This window comes from Populus alba, chromosome 11, assembly GCF_005239225.2.
Source record: "Populus alba chromosome 11, ASM523922v2, whole genome shotgun sequence".
Classification (NCBI taxonomy): Eukaryota; Viridiplantae; Streptophyta; class Magnoliopsida; order Malpighiales; family Salicaceae; genus Populus; species Populus alba.
Window position 1 is genome coordinate 11771601 of NC_133294.1, and position 21901 is coordinate 11793501.

A 21901-nucleotide genomic window follows, 5' to 3' on the forward strand; every position below is an offset into this window, starting at 1 on the left:
TTTTGCAAAACAAAAAAATAAGAAAAAATCAGAAACAAAAGGATTATAGCAACTTGAAAATTATAGAAAGAATATCGTCACAGGAATATTAATTTACGGGTAACTTATGTTTATGTATGACCAATATCTACAAAGACTCTGGCCCCCTTTTTTCCAAACAAGCAAACGCAGGCTGCAACTCCGCAAGCCGGAATCGCTAGTAATCACCAGTCAGCCATACGGCGGTGAATACCAGCAATGTATCAACTGCAGCTTAAGTGCCTAACATTTGTTTTCTCCCTCTGCTTTTATCCCCTCCCGGCGTGAATGGTTAGGGGTCCATGTATAATGTTTAACCTCCAGATACATTGTTATATATATCAGATCAGCATTCCATTAATCTCATTATATACCCATTCATTTGGTACACTACTATATATTTTACATGTTAACCTAGAAATTTTGGGGGGGCGTACATTTTTCTGCCCCGATAGGAGTGTTCAAAAACAAGAAGTCCACAGTTATATCACATTCAAAGGGAGCTGAAAAGAGAGGGAGAAAAGCATGTGCTACGGCTGGCCTTTCTGATTAATTATGCTCCCCTAGGAATCTAGGAGGTGGCATCTTACTGCTTGTGATCCGAGCCAGGATTAGCATCTCCTTCTGAACCTCGCCGCTTCTTCTTTCCCTCCCCGTGCCTTGACCGTCTGGGTGCCTCATCCTCACTTTCACTCTCATCGTTTCTATTGCTATTTACAGCACCAAATTGATCTTCATGGGAAGCATTGTATGTTTCCTGCGGGTATCTTGTCTCGTCATTTGATTCCCCAGCTGCACCCCTGACCAGATCTGATTCTATAATATGTCTGTCAATTCGATCACTAGGTGCTGCTCTCTGATCTCTCTTAAAAGACCGGTTATTGTTCTGGGAAGATGATGTGAGAAGTGGTGCAAACATGCCACCTGGCCGAGGGCCTCGAAGAGGATTTGATGCAGTGGGACCCATTCCCCCCATAAACGGAGCACGTCCTGAACCCATCATCATCCCAAATCCACCAGCTGGAAACACAGCTCCTGGCTGGGAAGGCCGCCCAGGAAACATCATGCCAGATGTAGCACCAGTAAAATCACCAGAAAACCTCGGACCATATGGGGCAAATCCACGGGGAGCCACACTGAAGAGATCTGGCATTCCGAAGCTATCAGGTGTAACAGATCCGTATGAAAAACCATCAGCACCCATCATCATGGGGGGGAAAGCTCTCATGCCAGGGATGGGTCTTGCCCCACGGGCAATTGGAATGTGAGGAGGCCACATGATTCCTCTACCTCTCCCTCTGCCTTGAGCTGCTGCTCCAAGAGGATGCCCAAAGGCTTCCACCTCCTCTTCACTTTCTTCCTCCTCCTCTTCTTCATTGTCCTCAAATGGGACAATGTCAGGGTTTTCACCACCACTGTCAGGATTGACTCCTTTTTCTTTTTCCTCTTCTCGTTTTGCTTCAGCTGCAACTGCAATTGCCTGCATCCCAGAAAGGAATATTATTTAAATACATTTGGTTCATTGCATTCCATAATTTGGAGAGCTGCACCTTAGAATCAAATAATAGCTAGTGTAGCATGGCCACCCATTAAGCATATTGGTTTTATCAATATAAAGAATAGTTCAAAAATAGAAATGTTTATGATTCTGAACATAATCCCCACCTCCCTAAAACCTTACCTACAACCACAGAATTCTAGTTTTGTATTTGTTTCTAGTTCTAAAAATTCAATTTATGCTACATTTATTGATGACTCGTTTCATATCATGATTACAAAATCAGTGTGGTTAAGTGTACAGAATCGAAGACAACAAAGAGATGGAAGGAGGTGTTTTCCACGATTGAGATGAGTTGGCACATAAACAAGAAATAAGAAAACTGAAGTTAATTCATTCCTTAGAACATAAACAAGAAAAAATAAAACTGACATTAATTCATTCCTTTATGCTTCTTACGATAATTAAATTGAAGGAATGAACAGAAAAGGAAAGAATATCAGCCTCTATTTTCTTCTTGTCCTTCAATGAACTCTTCCTTCTCTTCTACTAACCAATTCAATCACTTTTGAACCATGACAACTGGTATCATGAAAAGTAATTGAACCTGTCAAATTAGTAGAAGAAAAGAAAGAATTCATTGAGGGAGAAGAAAAAAATAAAGAAACAGGAAGATAAATATTTTCTTTCATTTTCGATTCATGTGTTTAATGTAATTTAGTTACAAAATTTATAGTGAGAAGCATAAATAAGAACCCCTGTTGTTAGCCACACACGTGACTGAAATATGAAGTAACCAACTCTTGCAAGTGAACGACAGAAATTAAAATAAACTACTTTAACAAGCAAGGACATTATCATCTAAAAGACATCGACAACATGCATGAATTCTGTATTTTTTGTACAAGCTTATGTTAATTCTTCTATGCTGTTAAGTCAAACACAAACTGCAGGTAGAAGCAAATAAAATCATTTAATATTCAAGCTACTATAAATTCTACTATGCTGTTAAATCAAATACAAACTGAGGTGGAAACGAATGAAATCAAGTATATTCAAGTAATTTTACAAGACCTCCTTGTTGGAAAACGTGACACTAGTCATTGAATATATAGGATTGATCCGTGGCCACTTGCAGCTAGGATTAGGTTTTGTTGATAGTGCTAATAATGGCACACGAAAAGAAAGCATGTTACAAATAAAATTTGATAATTGCTTCTGACAGGGCACAAATTGCTTAAACTTTGATAGTTGTAGGATGATATTCCTTAATGTTTAGCTTTGGAAATTTAATTGAACATTTCTTCTGGATGGAGGACTACTTTACTAGCATCCCAAAAATTTACCATCACCCAGCAAGCACTGAGTTGGCATGAATACCACGCCTTAATGGATATATAATTTTTATGAGATATTATTACCTATATGGAATTCTGGAAAATAAACCAGAGAGAACAGGTAGGAAAAAGTGAGAAAAAACTGGAAAAATGAAACTTTTGTTTGCTTTTATTAGTTATTTAACATTAGGGATTCTCACTAAAATCTTATGGAAACTAAATGGGAGATAATTAAAAATTTAAAATTATAAATGCAAAAGTGAAATGTCATTAAATTAGCGGGGACTAAAATATAGTTGATCTATCTGGTAACTATTTGTGATAATTGTGAACTAGGTGGAATAGGTATGTATGTTATAAAATAACTGTAAAAATTATAATAACCTGTAGAGTATCGCATTCCTTCAAGAAATAACCATACCTTGTAGATAAAAAAAATTAAAAAATCAATCACGTACATCTGTACCAGAAATACCCTTTTGATCACTAATGAGGAAAATTTTTATAAAACCCTTGAAAAGGGCATTTAAGAAAACTATTTAAGAACTTGATCGTCTTTTAAAATCTACAAGGACTCAAGTAAAAAACTATTTACGAAAACTATACTAGAAATGTTGTTAAAGTGCAAATACTATATGGTGGTCATCTCAATCAATCAAGAAAGCAACATCCTCCATCCCATGTTAAGAACTACTTTGGTTGGTAAGCTTTGGATCTAATATCTTGTCTTTTACATGATCCCTTACCACTTGTGATACAACCCAATATACATATTTACCATTCCTCTCCATAATTACTACAAGACCATAAGAAGGTTAGCACATTCTAAATGCAGGGGAAATGGGCAATAAATTCATTATTTTAAGATTCTCAACAGCAAGATTTTCAAAGTGTATAACTGCATTAATTGCCAGATGAGGAAAGGACAATGACACATCACAACCTTCTTTCTTTCCATCTCTTTCTTCATTCTATAAATAGTTAAAGTGCTTCTTTATCTACCTCACCATGTTTTTAAAATTAAAAAAAAAAAAAAAAATCATGGAACAAGCATACCATGAGTTCACTATCTGGCTCCAGATAAAGTAAGGACGCCAACTGCTCACCAATAGAGGGTTCTAGCTCCTGACAATCTCTACTAATCTGCATTCATGAAAAGTACAAACATAACTAGAAATAAGTAAATAGACACACTATAGCATTAGAGAAGACTTGAAATGGCTAGCTGGACTAATATTAGGACTTCACTACAACACACAGCTCAAATAAGCAATTTTATATTACCAAGAAAACTATCATAACAAAAGAAGTGTGGTAAAACCATATTGATATAAATGATTTTGAAATGTGGAGTTCAGTAATTAATATGTTATGAAAGAGCTACTTAAATTTCTAGATGATTGCACTAATACAAAACTAACAGTGGGAACAATAATAATTAATTACTAGCTACAGAGACCCATGATTCTTTGGATGATTACAATTTTGTTTCAATTGTATGCAGTTTTTTTTGTTTTTAAGTATAACATTATCCAATAATTCACATAAATCAAAAAAAATTATTAAATAAAGATATATTTCAGATCCTTTATCAATTGGACTTTATTTTTATTTTTATTTTTATTTTTACTAATGCCTTATCTCCAAATTTTATTTAATGAATTATTTATTTATTTAACTTAGATAAAGCATCAATGCATATTATCTACTTGAATCACAATAAGAATACAGAACTCCCAAAACATGTGAAGATAGTAAGGAAAAGGAACAGATTAATTAAATTCAACTATATTAATCTTTCAATTATTGAAAATAAAAAAAATTACTGGCATGATAAATTATTACTTGATAATTTCAATAGATGAAATGCAACTGAGGAAACAATTGCATTTTATTAATCATAGAACTAGTCTGTTTTGCTGGATACCGATAGTTAATAATAGAAAATAAAGGAAAGTTATTGCTTAAATTGAAAACAGCATGCACAAATTGTAATTTGATTGGATTATGAAAAAGCAGCGGGGTTGATATGGAAATTTTAAATAAAAATAATTAAGTTATAACTACATTGGAAATATAAGAACTAACTAATAATTTATCATTTCCTTGAAACATTACATTTACTATTGAAAATTTGGTGAAATGTGATTTATGATTTCCATTTACTTTAACCCTAAGCTTGACACAAAAGACTTGTACAATCTTTTCAAATATAGATTTGAAGAGCGGGCATTGGGTATCATCAAATATTCATCAGACCTGAAAGTATCCTACAGGCATTGATAAGAGTGAAGTTCCTTGTATGATTCTCAAAAGGGATAGTGCTAATGCTTTATGTCCTTTATTTACCAAATGAGGTGGCTGTAAGCAACACCCAAATACAGTATGTTTATGAGAGGCAACCAAGGTTGGGTTGTTTATTAATAGTCAACGGGAGAAAAAGTTAATTTTATTCTGATAATTAATATTCAATGTTATCCAAATGCATAGGTAGGGTGCTTATTTATCTTTTTACATGAACCAAAGCATATAAATAAGAAAAACCTATTAAGTAGTCCTAATTCAGTAAGAAACTAAAATAATCTAAATTCCTATTTTAACTATTAATGAATACTAATAGAAGTCATACAGCATTAAAATTCCTAAACAATCAAATATTAATTCCCATAGTTGGGAACTTGAATTTAGTTGGTATGGCAGATTTATTAGAATACAATTTCATATAAACTAATACTAATATTAAAAAATTAAAACTCATTCTTTACGAGCAGATAACCGTGAGTCCTCACACACACAGTACAAACAGTATATCTTTTCATGCAATGAAATAGAAAGAATAAACTAGACAAAGATCAAAGGTACTACCTTCACTGGTAAGTTCTCATTGAACGGGTTTCTCAAGTGACGAGTTTTGTGGAAGGACAGTTCACACAACTGCAAGTGGGAAATTGCAATTAGCTACATCATACATTACTAATATTTAAATCATACACATTTAAAAAAAAAAAAATTAATATGCCCCCATTCATTAATAAATGTCCAATGCACATATCTGTTGTGATAAATATGACTTTGAAAAGCAGCTGCAGTGTGTTTCTGTTAGCCACGCAAAACATTTGAAGGATAGCCGTGAACTCAAAACAAAAATACCCCATATGATATGGAGCCAAAATCTTGAGCAAGGTCACTCAGGACTCTGAAAGACAAGTAATTAATGCATCATGACATTCAGGAGCCTGTATTATTTCTTATTACCCATTGTTACTTCTGTAACTGAAGTAGCCTCCAAGTCAAGTTAAAAATACAATACGTTTATGTTGCAAGATTAATGCCCAAAAACAAACACAACTGCATGCATTTTGAGATGTATATATAGTCTGATTGTCATCAAAGAACCAGTCTAAAAGTAGTTAGTGTTACCAGAGCAATTGAATAAACTTTTGAAGATATTGTCTTTCTCATGAAGAAGATTTGAGCTACTCATTCTATTTCTTATTCAATATAAGAATACTAGTGTTTCTTATTTAGTCCAGGTCTACTTAGCATTATGAATTTTCAGTCCTATATACATATGCTAATGTAATCATTTAATTTAATGGAGAACACAATCCTTTTAAAAAAATTCCAGCAATTTGTTCCTTGTGATCGTGGGGTGCATGAAGCTGACACGTGGGAGTTGAGAACACTTAGTTTGATGCTTTAAGTTGTGCATGCTTGTTTCTAGTTGTCTAGAAAACACGAAACTATAAGAAATGTGTTTAGAAACTAGTATTTACTTGAACATATGTTTTCTATTCTACCAGTTCTCTAGAAAATAAGAGAACTACTAAAAGTTGTTTTTCAAATTCTCCTCTTTAATAAATAAGGGCCCTCTTTGGTTCATCTCTTATTTAATCTTTTAGTCATTCATTATTTTAAAAAACCCAAAAGAAGGCCTTGTTTTCTATTTTATAAAAATACAGTCAGTAAACTCGATTTTGTGGAGAAATGAGGATAGAATAAAGAAGAAAAATGGAGATAAAATTGGAGGCTCACTATCCTCTATCTACAATGATTATAATGTAAATTCCTATTTTAACTATTAATGAAAAATGCTAAAAGTTTAATAGCTCATCTGCAATTTTATAAACCCTATATCACTTTTCTTTAATCTAAACCCTTAAAATCCCCAATTTTCCGGACCAAATCCCACCAAAAAGCATTTGTGATAGAAAGTCAAATCTGTACCACATCATACACTAAACCTTCTTAGTTGCAGCCTGAGGTTTTACATAAATCCTCTTTAATGTGTTACAAGATGTTATGAAAGACAAAAAATACAAAACTTTCACATCCATCAAATTTTAAACTCCAATTAAAATTAAAACAACCTTCTATGGATTTATCTATCATTTTTACTTCGGATCAAGAAACTGATAATCATTTTATAATGAAAGTATCACATGCCATTCAAATCATAAACAAACATAGAAGGAAAAAATACCTTCAACCATTTGACTGAGAAATTCCTCCCATAATGTGCAGTTCCGTGTGCATATTTCCAATTACCTCCACCAACAGAAGCACCAATTTTGGATGTCATCTTTGCACAACCCTATCAACCATATATGATTTAATGCTTAGCATCTCAGACAGAGCAGACAAGAGCAATTTCATGCAACTAGAAACCAAGTAAGCCATGTAGCAGCCCTAATCAAGACAAATCCAGAAAAATATATATTTTTTTGGAAAATCAGGAATCCACTCAACCAAATTAAGCAACTAACCGAGCAATAAATTCCAAACATACCTGGAAATGCCGAGTCCGGTTTACTGAGAAAATCAAGATTACATTTTCAGCAGAGTCAAAAGCTTCATTCAGTTTAGGTTCATTGCTCCTTTGTGTTGCCCATACTCCTTGCTGCACAGATAACTCCAAATTTTCAAGGTTGCAGCTCTTAACAATGAAGTACCTAAAGCCCAAGTCGAAGAAATAAGTTAAGTGCATTCAATTATAGAAAAGAGAAAACTAGGTGCTTCAATTGAAGGAAAGCAAAATAACACCCTAGAAGTTCAATAAACAGAAAACACACAAGAATTAGATTAGAAAAAAACATAGTGAACTCGCATATTCATAGCCATGGAGAAGAGGCTACTAACAACTTGACCCGCAACCAGAAAACCACCACAGACAGCACATGGAACATCAGAAACATAGAAGTGCAGGCTTCACTGTGATGAGGTCAGATGGCATAAAGAAATTCCTACTTAACTTTGCAACTTAAATTATAATGAAACTTTATATTCTTAGTTATTTACGACAAAGGGAACACCCCCCCCCAAAAAAAAAAAAAAAACAAAACAAAAAAAAAAATCAATTAAATCACTTTCAACTCTTCCAGACCCAACTTATTCGCTGAAAGACATGTCGCATTACAAATAGCAATTAATGATGTTTGAAAGGAAAGGTATTTGAAAGGCTTGATACTATCATTAACAACTGTATCTTAAATTTGGTAACAAGTTGTGGGAAAGTTCATACACCTCAAACCTAGCTAACAGCTAACCAGTTATGTGGTAAGTCAGGGCCAAGTTTGTTCCCACTCATGCTCAATAGGTTCTAACAATAGTATTGTATGCAAGCAGAATGGGGAAAACAAGGCCTAGTTTTATGAGCATTTCAATCCATAGCAAATAAAAAATCTCAAACCATAGCACCTTAAAAACCACCAATTGATGCAACTCCCATCACGACTTCATACTCAACAAAGTCAAACAAGTAAGAGAATCACAGTTCGTTGATGCCACTCCCATCATGATTTCATGCTCCATTTCCTCTACTCTTCCTTTCCTGTCTTTCCAGGTAGATTCTGGCGTAGCAAAGGAAAGACAAGTGATATTTGATTCTAGTATTTAAAAACTATAAAGTACAACCATCAACTGAAGGTTGGTTCAACTAGATGATCTAATGTATTGGATAATCCTATAGCTTAGCCATCCCTGCACTTTCAATTATGTCAGATGCTTGGCTCCTTCTATACTTTGAGAGGATTATTCCTGTTTGAGAGATTTCAATAAAATTAATCAAAATAACCTCACTGTAACCATATGAAGACTAAAACAACCAATTATTTAGATCTGCAACTTACCAAACCTCAAAAAGAGTAGAATCCTCTATCTTGTATTTATCTTTATGATATTTAATTTAATTATTATTTCTAAGCTTGAGCCTAGGCCCTGATTACATTGATGAAGGCACCTTTTTGTAAGATAATGAAATATATCATTAATGAAAGGAAGAAATTATACAAAGAGAGTTAGGAGAATAGGCCATCCTCCAAACTAAGAAACAAAGCACAGCAAAACTATGATAATAACACATTCCAATTTCACTTCAGTCAGCTAAAAAAATCCCTGTAAAAGCACCTGAAGCACGATACCATAATGAAGCAAGAGACACTACTCTACCTAAAATCGATTGTATTTATGTAAACTGGGCTTAAAAGCTCTAAAATTCCTCTCGAATCAAACACATCAAATGGAACCCACAGGCTGCATAACACCATTAAATATTATAGTCCTTCCTTCTCCCAAAACCCCATAGGAAATTGACAATAACCATGCAACCACTTGGAAAAACCAAGGCTCTCTACTAACTTAAACAATCAATGCCATATATTCCACTTACTCACCAAATAATGCGAAGGCTTTTATTATGTATATGAGAATTTACTGGAAGGAAAGATCATACTTTCAAAGGAGACTAGGAAGATAAGATACACTCCTTGACAGGTAAAACCAAAGACAAGGGAGCATTCCAGTTCCACTGCGTGTCAGCTAAAGAGATTCCTCTAAAGGACTCTGGAGTTGAGATCCATAGCGATGGGAAAAGAACTATCCTAACCCACAAAAGCAATCTTAAATTAGAACAGTCCTGAAAGTTCTGAAGTTCCTTCACATCCAAAGAGTCCATATAACTGCTAGCATAGCACTTGTCTGTAAAAGCTTGCAACCCTTGCTCTTACTAAAACATAAAAACAGTCTGAACCACATACCCTATGCTATCAGTGGCACAGTAACAGGTGACTCCCATCATGACACACAGCAAAAGTGTCAGGAAAAAGCAACTCATGAAACCTGCAACGACTCACCAGACTTAATCATATCGAGTACCAAATAAAAACAAATGTTTTAACATCAGATACTTCTCTGGCTTTCCAGATATGAATGACCACAGGAAAGCACAAAGAGTCTAAGTTGTAACAAAAGTTTTCACGAAAACTTGCTAGAACTATCTAGTGTCCAATAAGGATGTAGGATGTAAAACTGGTAACAACAAGAGGAAGTCCACTGTTTTCTATCCATTGGTATTTCTAAAGATCCCAACCAATAGACTCACCCCCAGTATGAATACACAAACCATTACCACCTTTATATCTTAGAACAGAAACAAGGAGAAAACTGTGCTATGAACTTCCAAGGACTCAATGCATGATTAGCCATCCTACTGTGGGAATAACAACCATTTCTTTGAAGAAAAAATTTGCTGTCAATGCCTCTTTGCCATAGGAAACGAACTTCAGAAGGAAAGATCCATAGCCATTTTCCCATAAAGAAAATATCCTCACTTAAACTGACCTGCACTAAAAGCCCCTTTAATAGTACAGCAGCAACACCTCCCAGCAGACCAAATGGTCTCTATAACTGACCTTTCGACGGATCATAAGAAATCCCCATTGCAAAAAAATTGGAATCCTAAAAGACCAATTATCAAGGGATGCTACAAAGAAGCTTGAAACAAGCGATCCTACCCACAACATAAAATAAATAAATACGCCTTCCCACCCATCCAAATCCTTTTGATACCTGCTCAACCAAAGCTTCCCAAAAGGCTGGCAAGGGTAGATCATCTCTGAAAGAAACCTAAGCATTTCAAATACCAATCTCGAGTAACCAACCCAGTGAATGAGGCATAGCCTTCAAGCACATTACTAATAGACTTTGACATGGGAATAGCCACCATAATACTCTTTTTCGCATTAATTCTCATAGCTTCTCAAAAATCAACAAGGAGAACACATTGCCAAGCCCCTGGCTATCATTTGATAGAAAGAAAATTTTATCATCAATGAATTGCAAATGTGACTGAAAATATCCTCACAACCAACTAGAAACCCCTATATAAATCAATCTTCTCAGAACATCCATTATCACAGAAACCAAAATATTATACAGGGGATAACCTTTCCAAGGACCTCTTGAATAAAATAAAAAAACTATTTCTCAACTCAACTTGACACCTTCCTCCATGAAAATTCTAAATTACAGCATGCACGTTCTCAAACTCCCCTCCTAGTTGGCATCCTCCATTACCTAATTAGCCACCAAAGCAGCATCTATAATTTAATGGAACATGCATAGACTCTAGGATCAAAAATTGTATCCACTATCCACCAACACCACAAAAAAACCTATTTCATAACACCATTAACAAAACCACATATGAAGCTTTGACAACATTAATAGGGATATAATTCCTCACTCTGGTTGATTGATTTTTCTTAGGAACCAGTATAATAAATGAGGCTAATATCTTGGACTCTTATAGTCTTGATGTACCAAAACAGCGACAAGTTGCTTTAACCTGGGAACATAAGACAAGAGCTATACCCAATTAATCATTAATTTTGTTGATTTCGTAGTTTTGATATTTTTCCAATCTGTGTTATAATATCAGGGTATTGAGGTATTAATTTGAGTGTTGTTAATATTGAAGGTTTCTTACTCTTCTTCCTAGTTATCATGTCATCCCAAATTATTCTCAACCATTAGGATTTCAGTTATGCTTTCTTACCGAAATCATAATTTTTTCCATCACTAAAATCTATATTCACTTGTATCAATTTCATTCTTGATTTTAGCACTCTTTTGTCGTTACTTGTTGCTTCTTATCTTTCTTGCATCATTCACTATCTCAACCCAACTCCTAGTGACATTTTCTCCCATCACAACTCATTACAAGTCACACAATCAGTGTGTTCATCCTAGGATCTTTCAAACTTGTAATAACACAGCTAGTTCATGTTTAAGAGATTGTTTAAGAACACATCCAGATTCTGTTTTCTTAGGTCTAAACAGTGTTGCAGGACCCAATTTCATCAAACAAATTGAAAAATAGGATTACTGTCTTGAGGACGCAATCCGAACTGAGCATTGATCACTCTTAGCTGACTCACAAAGGGAGCTAATCCATTCACAAAATTTGAAACATGAGCGAAAGCTTACTGACTATTCCCCACCTCCTAACCCAAAACAAACTGTAACACATATACATGTATACGCTCATGTGGACACTTGAGAACTTTCACAGACATACATATTAATAAAACAATTTGTACATAGATAGGTGAGTGAATGAATAGTTAAGCATAAAGCAATAAGAATAAAGAGCATGAAAAACAAACTAGCATTCTATTTGGGTTGTTCAGGCAAGCACTTATTACAGCCATGTGAATCAGTTACTTCCATGCATTCATCTAATTCTCTAATGAACCTTTTCTATGTTTTTTGATGCAAAGGAAGAACAGTCACTTTTAGCTTCTTCTTCTGTTAGCTGTCTGAATAAAAAAAACATACTAAAGCACAAGCTACCAATACCCATTACTACAGAAGCAGCCAACTTTCAAAAGAGAAACACAACTAACCAGTTATCAGCCATTAATACAAAATGCATCAACTGAACAAGTTCAGCATACTTGCAAATTCACTTATCACCTTGTGGAAATTAGACTAGAAGACACGTATGAGAAGAAGTAGGAAGTTTTGAGGTCAGTTGATCAAAGGAGTGGAAGGAACAAAGGGATGATTCAATAAGAAAAGTCATGCATTTGGCTTAAGTTCATAAAGCAGACAGCAAAATAAGCAGGATTATTATATTATTGTGTAATTATCAAACACAAGGATATTTCTGTAATTTCCAGATTTGCTGGAAATTATCCAGGTCCAGGTTTCTATTTTATGTTTTAGCTGTAAGATTAGTCCGTAGTATAAAAGAACTCCTTAATTAATTAGGTTTGAATAGGGATAGCAGTATTTTCTTATTTAAGAGTCCAAGGTAAATTAAGATGCTAGTAAAAGGGCTACCAGCTTCACACTAGTAGGTTTTCTATTGAACAACACCTAGAAGACAGAAAGCTTGAGAATCACATATGATGCAGACAACAAAACAAGCAGGATTAGTCTTTTTTTCTGAAATTATTGAATGTAAAGAAGTTTCTGTAATTTCCAGATCCGCTGAAAGTTATCTATTATTTGTCAAGTACATTAAAATAGGATAGTAGTATACTCTTATTTAAGATCTAAGTCTTAGAATTTAACAGCGTAATGCTTTAGGTGTATGTGTAGTCTAAGAATAACTATGCTTGTAAAGCTTTGTTAAGGTAATCAGATTTGTGTTGAGTCTAAGCATTTCCAGAAATATTACGATTTAATATAGTCATGTAGCCAATCTTAGGTGTAAATCCTGAGAAGCCTAGGTGTGAAGCTTGCTTAGTTTTTCTATCTTCTAGGTGTGATTCCCAGAAACCTAGTAATGTGAAAGCCAGTGGCCCTTTTACTTTTGTTCTAATTTAAATTACAATCCTGAATTCCCCTTTTCTTATACTCCAAACCCTTAAATGCCCAATTTCCACACCCTAATCCTTCAAAACCCTAATAGAACAGATACTTCAACGACATCCTGCGTTAGTTCTTTGTTACTTCACACATATTGGTGGGCGTCAATCATTTTGCAACGACAGCCTAAAAACTCATCAAACTAGACTACATTATCTGACAGCAAACAGCCATGCCCCAAGGCATCAAGACATGAAAAGGAACTGTTCCTGTATGTGAAGCATTAACTAATGACTCATCATCATGTTTAAGGGAAAACATAATAAAGCAAGAAGGTTGCAAAACATCATTTAACTAAGAAGTAAGCAATTCATAAGTAAAAGCACAGAAAAAGACTAAACAGCATATACCAACAAAAAATATCTACAACCTTTTACACAAACATAATAGCAACATTTTTCAGACATCCACTTCATAATAAGGAATTTTTTTTTTTTTTTTTTTTGAAAGAAAGAAAGAGAAGGGAAGGGAAGGGTAGTTGATCTTTTGAAACAGTTTCAAGAGCCTTGACTACGAGAGAAGTTGTTAGAAAAACTGGAGTAAATTCAGTAGTAAGAATAGTTACAGCTGCTTCATGCCTCTTCAAGCAATGATGAAACAATCACATTTGTGCCACCCTCTTTAGAAAATAAAGAGAGGATGGATGGCTTCATGCCAAAGGCACACCAAGAGACATTTCAATTTAGCATCAGTAAGATTCAATGCACAGTAAAAATGTTTGTCAATTATGGGTTTGGGGACGTCTAGACCAACATATACACGCAAACAGCTAGGAAAAAATTCAAAAAAAAAAAGGAAAGAAAAGGTTCACTGCCTCTCACATTTGAAGTAACAATGGACTTTATTAGATGATCACAGACTTTTGGTACAGAAAGTCTTCCAAGACCAACGCCCATCTATATGTATAGTTTTAATAACAATAATCAGAATATCCAAGAGAAAGAATATACAATAATTGATTTACATATAACTCGATAAAAGGCCTCAGAACTCTGAACACACCTAGATATTCCTTGAGGTAAAGGCGTTGCAATTCTGTTCAATGTATTAGGCTGTTGCTGGCCATTTGGAAGATTCGGTGTCTGTGTCTGTGTCTGTGTCTGTGTCTGCGTCTGCGTCGTCTGCTGCTGCTGCTGCAAATTAGCAGATTCCGTTCCTGAAGGTTTTATGGTGGTAATGAGAGACTTTTCTATCTGTTGGGGAAAACCAGCAGTCCGTTGTTGAAAAAATTTGTTAGAGTTTCCATAATTGTAAGAATTCAATTGCTGAGTCTTTTGAACAGCTTCTACAACCGGAGGTGGAGGTCCAGGCAACTTTGCATGCCTATACCTGCAGTCTGGACCATTGGGACAAAACCCCAGCTTGTACCTGCAAAAACATAGAAAAAACTCATTTACTGGTTCAAAGGACGTTGTTATCTATTTGTCTATTTAGTAGAATTGAGTCAGAAGGAGGCTTACTCACATATTGCACTCCTTGATATCTTCATTGGTGTGCTTGTAAACGCAATCCTGCTCCCTGCACTCTCCATAAAGTCTAAAAAACCGACATACAGGCATTCTAGACTTGTCGTATTGGTGAAGGAATCCGCAGGCGTCGCCTTTCATACAAAGGCTTCGAAGCCAGTGCCGACATACAGTCTGCCGGAAGCTCCGTCGCCCCGCCTGCATGTCCGCCGCACCAGAGTCGCTGCTGTTGTTGGTGGTGGTGGTGGTGGTGGTGCTGGCGCCGGTGGTTGCGGTATTCGGCGCAGCTGCCATTGCGGATCCCTGATTGTCAGATGGGATCGCTGCCATGGAGGCGCTAGGGTTCGTGGGCCCCGAGTCGAGGCCGCCCTCGAAGTCGAAGTTTAAAACCCCCTCTGGGTCCTCCATGGTATGCCGCCGCCGCCGCAGCTGGTATGTAATTAGGCTTTTTATTTCAAAGCCATCTACACGGTTGTTGAGCAGAAACTGAAATTGGAAGCCGGTTTTTTTTTTTTTTTTTTTTTGCAGATAACCAGTCAGTCTGCAGTTGAATTTTCTGGGGGAAAAAGAACTTCGGAAAACTACATGTAAATTAATTTTAAAAGAAAAACATTAATAAGTCCAATCATACTTTTTTAATCAATAAGTTCACTTCTGAAAATTTTATTGCAGATAAAGTAATATTTTAGAATGGTTAACGCAACCCTCCAATTATCTAAATTCATGTTTAGTATTCGCCTTTTTAAAATAACAGTCTGTATAGGGGGTTGGATTAATATTTTAAAAAAAATATTAAAAATAAGATAAAATTTTAATAATATTATTAAATCTGATTAAGTAAATTAATTTTGATATTTTTTTACTTAACTCTTTATTTAATTCAAGTTTTTTAAATTTTTAATTAAACCATGTGAAAATTAACTTGATTTAAATTAATTAATTTTATTGGTCCAAATACAATATTAATTATAGATAAAATTATAACTTAGTTTTAAATAAAAATTCAAGATAATAATTTTTAAAAAAATATATTAAGATAAAGATAATGATCAACCTCACTCCTCTGCAATTTAACTCATAGATTCTATTGGATTTAATAATTTTTTTATAAATATTTTTTATTTAATTATATGATAAAAATAAATTCTCATGAAATTGAGCATCAACCTAAAAATAAACATTTATTTGAGATAATTATCCCAAGAAAGCAAACAAAAATCAATAATACAATCTATTTCTCAACCAATCATATATTAAATGATGAAATCGAAAATGAATAAATTAAAAATAATTAAAAAAAACAAAAATAGAAAAAGAATATAATATTGGTTGATAAACTCATCAAACATGTGAATCAGGTAAGCCAGGTTAGTACGCCAAACATGTGAATTGGGTTATGGACTTCACTGGGATTATAATTTATTTATTTTTTAAATCTATTTTATTTAACTATATGACAAAAAAATAAATGATTACGAAATCAAACACCAACTCAATACCAAAATGTTTTTATATATTACGATAATCTCATAAAAGACAAAATAAAACTAATTATAAAACTGAATTCTTAATTAATCTAATAACTAAGGATGAATAAAATATATAAAAAATATAAACTTGTCATACCCGCAAACCAAGTTAACAAATCAAACCTATGAATAGGTCTATAGACTTTATAAAGTTTAATAACATACATAATTTTTTTCTGAAACTATTTTTTTTAACTATATGAGAAAAAAAAATGGATGATAAAAAAGTCAACTTCAATTAACAAAAAAAAAAAAAAGACACCCACCAAACTCGTAAACCATGGCAACCCAGATTACTTTGGAAAACTTGCAAATCATGCTAACCTTATAAAAAAGTAAAATAAAACGAAAGAAATTATGTAGTCAAATTCTCAACCATCCCAATATTAAAGATAAAATCTATAAAAGCAAATTTGAAAAAAAAAAGTCATAACAAAAATTAAAAAACATAAAGAAAAAAACAAAAAAAAAAAAAACATTATGGATAGTATTGTCATTCGAAGTGCAATATGTGTAAGTGAACAATGATTTCTTCACCCTTTAATTTCTATTACTTTATAAAGTTTAATAATATGACTTTTCTCTAAAACTATTTTTTTAACTATATGATAAAAAAAAAAACTATAAAAAATTCAATTTTAATTAAAAAAAGAAAAAAAAAAACAACCTATCAAACTCGTAAACTAGGGCAACTTAAGTTATATTGTCAAACTTGTAAACCATCCTAACCCCATATAAAGGCAAAATAAAAGGAAGCAAATTATGAAGTTAAATTCTCAACGATCTCAATTTTAAAAGATGAAATCAACAAAAAAAAAATTGAAAAAATCATAACAAAAATTTAAAAAAAAAAACAAAGAAAAATAAAGCAAAATACTATGCATTACTATTATAATTCATAGTGCAATAAGTGTTAGGTGAATAGTGGTTTCCCTCATATCCTTTAATTTTTGTTACTTCGTAAAGTTTAATATCATGGTTTTTTTCTAAAACTATTTTTTTTTACAATATGAGAGAGAAAAATAGATTATAAAAAAATTCAAGTTCAATTAAAAAAAAAAAAACATATCACATCCATAAATTAGGGCAATTTAGATTATCTCTACAAATCCGCAAACCACGCTAACCTTATAGAAAGACAAAATAAAAAAATAAAATCTAAATTTTCAACCATTTTAATATTAAAAAAATTTAAAAAAAAATAACAAAAAAAAACAACATAAAAAAACACTATAGCAATCTACAATGTTTTGTGACGAAAGCTACAATGCTTTCCCTACATCATTAAAAAAAAAAACACACACCACATCTATAAAACTAGGGCAACTTGGGTTATCTTGATAAATCTGCAAAATGTGCTTAACCTTATAGAAAGATAAAATAAAAGGAAAAAATTACAAAAATAAATTCCCAACCATCTTAATATTAAAAATAAAATTGACAAAAATAATTAAAAAAAACATAACAAAAAAAATCACATGTAAAAAAACATCATATGAAAAAACACTGTAGCAATCAACAATGTTTTGTGAGGAAAGCTATAGCTTTCCCCCACATCATTTAATTTTTCTTATAATTTTGTATATTTTTTCATTTTTTTACAAAAAAATAAACCAAGATATGAAAACTTGTTTGTTTTTTTTTTTAATAACTAACAATAAATTTTGAAAAAAAAAATGGGTTTCAAAAGTTTTCAAAGCTTGTTTTATACCAGTAATTTATAATTTAAGACTTCGGTAATAATCAAATTGGGATTGAGTTCTGGGTACATATATGAAATTCAAAATATAAAAATTGGTTTGGGATAGGGTTCAATACACCTTAGGGTAAAGTAAGGGTCAAGTTCGAGTGCCCTAGGGGTCAAGAACAAGTTTAAGCGTTCCTAGGGTTGAGCTAAGACCAAGTTTAAACATTTGATGCATGGTTATTAGACCCGACAGATGGTTATTAAAAGTTCTTAGATGGTTAGGCCCTCGGTCAACCTAAGAGAATAGAAAAAAGACATTCAACTACAAATCATTCCTAAAATGGAATTTATCACTCTAGAATCCCCTTATATCTAGGTTTAAAAGATAAGCAATGCAAACCCCCTTTCCCCTAATTCACCTTGCTAAAAAGTTTACAAAAAAAAAAAACAATATCTTAGTTTACTTATAAAAGCAATCAAGCAAGCTACAAGTGTAAAGAGTAAAGTAATTAATTGATTACATTATCGATGTCATGTTTTGACAAACACTCTAGCACAAACAACATCCTTATAACCAAGTTTAGAAAAGTTCAAGATCCCACACATTTTAGTTCAAATTTGATGCAAAAGCACTTGGAGAACCAATGCAACACATATAAATACATCATCGTCAACACCTTCACTATAGTACAATGAACATATCGAGTTCATCCTTGTCCATTGACACGACCAAAAGATTGATGTCTTCTCCCAAGTGCAGGAGTGTCGAAGTAATAAATAACCCGGCAAGACCGGGGTCGAACCACAGAGAGGTTAATTGTATAAATTATAAATAACAAGACAACAACAATAACAACAACAACAACAACAACAATAATAATAATACTCAGTACGTGGCGTTGTTATACCTGAGAATGATCTAAAAGATCATGTCACAGGTTTCCAGCCTATATACTGAGTTTATGAAAAGATCAAAGAGATATACTATATAATATAAACAAAATGTAAATAATAATAATACTCAGTACGTGGCGTTGTTATACCTGAGAATGATCTAAAAGATCGGGTCCCAGGTTTCCAGCCTATATACTGAGTTTATGAAAAGATCAAAGAGATATACTATATAATATAAACAAAATATAAATAATAATAATAATAATATTAGTAGTAGTAGTAGTAGTAAAAAGAAAAGGAGGAAGAAATTAATGAGAACTTTGAGATGGAAGATTAATGTAAGGATTAAACAATGATAAAAACAAATGTCAAGGTTAAAGGATCCACCAATGGTATTTCAAACAAGTATAGTATAAACTTTTATTACTCAATTTGAAAACCACACACAGAGGAGGTTCTAATCGGATGATTTGTCGTTAATAGCTCATTATAAATTATTAACATGATCATATTAATTATCTTATTTACATAACACCAAACTTTTAAATATTGTCAAGAATTCATGATGTTAACAACAAATCAAGTTCCTTTCATAGCCCAGGTGTAGGTAATACCATACGGTTGAGCTATGAGAGTGCCAAACATTTGTTGTACCAAGTGTTATACAACACAAATCTAGATTAACCATTTAACAAGCAAGGTGTTAAGAATTAGTAAGATAAAAAGATAAGACATGTTAATATTAAACATTAAGATCCATGTTAAGTTTACACCATACTTATTCTTACACCACTAGTGTAACCTTTTCACCTTGACATAATAAACTTAGCTAAACATAATGAAGAAGAGAAACATAAATAAACAAAACAAGAACATAAAGAAAATACAAGTTAATTAAGTAAAGGAAAGGAAATGAAAAGCATAAACATGATATTAATGAAAGCAAAACTTAAAAATTACAAAAAATATATAAAGAGAGAAATAAAGAGCACGAACAACCAAGCTCCCAAATGCATGGCAAATGCCTCCTTTTATAGGCCAAAATTCAGAATTATTGATTTGATGACTAATTGTTGAGTGGGTGGCCAACTTTTGACTTGGTGAAAATCCTTATCTTTTTGTCTGAATAAAAAAAAAATGCTACCATCCGAACTGGGTCCTCTGAAAAACATAAAAGTTGTAGGAAATTGACTCAGATTTCCAGGAAAAAAAAATAGAGGTCATTTGGACTTCTAGAACTCCAGATATGGGCCAAACACTGAATAGTGTTCGGGCTGCAGGATAGATTCGGACTTCTCCATTGTTGCTATAATTTGGACTTGAAAACGGACTTCTTAGATCTTGATGAAACATGAAAGTTGTAGGCCTATGTCTTACTGAATCTGTGTAAAACGTTGAGGTCATTTGGACATCTAGAACTCGAGATATGACCCAATTATCGAATAGTATTCCAATTTGGACTGCACCAACATCTCTTTTCTAAGTTTCATCCTCTCTTTATCTTCACAAATTTCAATAGTTGAATTCATCAATCAATCCTTTGATTTATGTGATAGGCCTGCATTTAAGATGAACATTTACCATATATTAGGGCATTTTATAGTATTAGACTTGTTATTATAAAACATGCTTTAGTTAGTGAATTATTGATACTTTAAGTGCAAAATGATGATATAAAACCTTGATAAATATGCACTTTTAAGTACTAATCATCCATATGAGTAGAATTTGAAAACATTATTGATGACATTAAGCCAATCTTATCAATGTCTATCAAAATATCATCACGCTTCTTTGTAGCTTCATCATCACAATAATCATCAATCTCATTGAAATTTATCAAATTTAAAATTCAAACATAATTAACATTTAAGTATTACATGTATAACACTTCATTTAAAACCAATCAATATTGATGATGTTCTAAAAATCCAATATACTTAGAAATGATGTTTTTAAGTGTTTGGATAATGGGTAATCACATATTCATTGCAATTTTCCCTTCTCCAGAGTTCATGAAGTTGATGGTTGGTGATAGAAGACTTGACATCTGCAAAAAAATCCATTTTAATAGGATTTAAAGACCCTCCAATGATAGAGTTAATGACTTTTAATAAGAGATTGCAATAAATAAGAGAATAAGCTTTAAATTTTAAGAACAAAAGTGTTTGTTCTTAATTGTGTACGATAAATGCTCTAAAATAAAAGTATAAATACTTTAGAGAATAGGAAAAATGTGAACTATTTACCTGGACAATTCAAATGGTATATACAACATCTAAACTTTGTCATATTGCTTAAATGGTTGAAATAACTTCTCCACTTAGTAGTATTAATAAGGGATAAATATCTTTTACATAATATTAATATTGATAGAAATATGGTAGAACCTTAAAAGACTATTTATGCACTTATAGCTATAAAGAGATGATCATTATTGACTTTTAATATTTAATATTAAAATACATAGGAATAAACAAACAAATCATCGTGACTCATATAGAGCCTAAAAAGATTATCAACTTCATATGTATTTGATTCCAAACCCAATGGTGATGGGTCTAAAACCTTGTCAGACCTATATGCACCTAGGATCTATGCATAGCCAAATCCAAGGTAATTAGGTCTGACAACTTCCCAAATTCATATACATTTGAGCTCAGCGCATAATTGAACCCAAGAAGATAGGGTTTAACATCTCGTTAGTCTCACTTATACATGGACTTAGTGCATAGTTAAACTTAGGGATGTTGGACCTGGAAGTAAGTTAGGCCTATGCAATATAGGTTTATTGTTTTTGTTAAGCATAGATACATTAG

General features: G+C 32.9%; 1 protein-coding gene across 2 annotated transcripts; it reads right to left on the reverse strand.

Moving 5' to 3' along the window:
• Positions 1–325: 325 nt before the first annotated feature.
• LOC118035353 (30-kDa cleavage and polyadenylation specificity factor 30) lies at positions 326–15556 on the reverse strand. Of its 2 annotated transcripts, none has more exons than XM_035040891.2 (7): positions 14971–15556; positions 14509–14874; positions 7643–7805; positions 7337–7447; positions 5719–5787; positions 3910–3996; positions 326–1498 (listed from the first exon to the last, which is right to left on the reverse strand). In XM_035040891.2, exons 1-7 carry the CDS (start codon positions 15378–15380, stop codon positions 605–607), a joined length of 2100 nt encoding a protein of 699 aa, XP_034896782.1. In that variant the 5' UTR covers positions 15381–15556; the 3' UTR covers positions 326–604. The 2 variants fall into 2 exon arrangements, with proteins under 2 accessions (XP_034896782.1, XP_073268676.1); XM_073412575.1 differs by having other exon boundaries at positions 14967–15177.
• Between the last annotated feature and the right edge of the window lie 6345 nt (positions 15557–21901).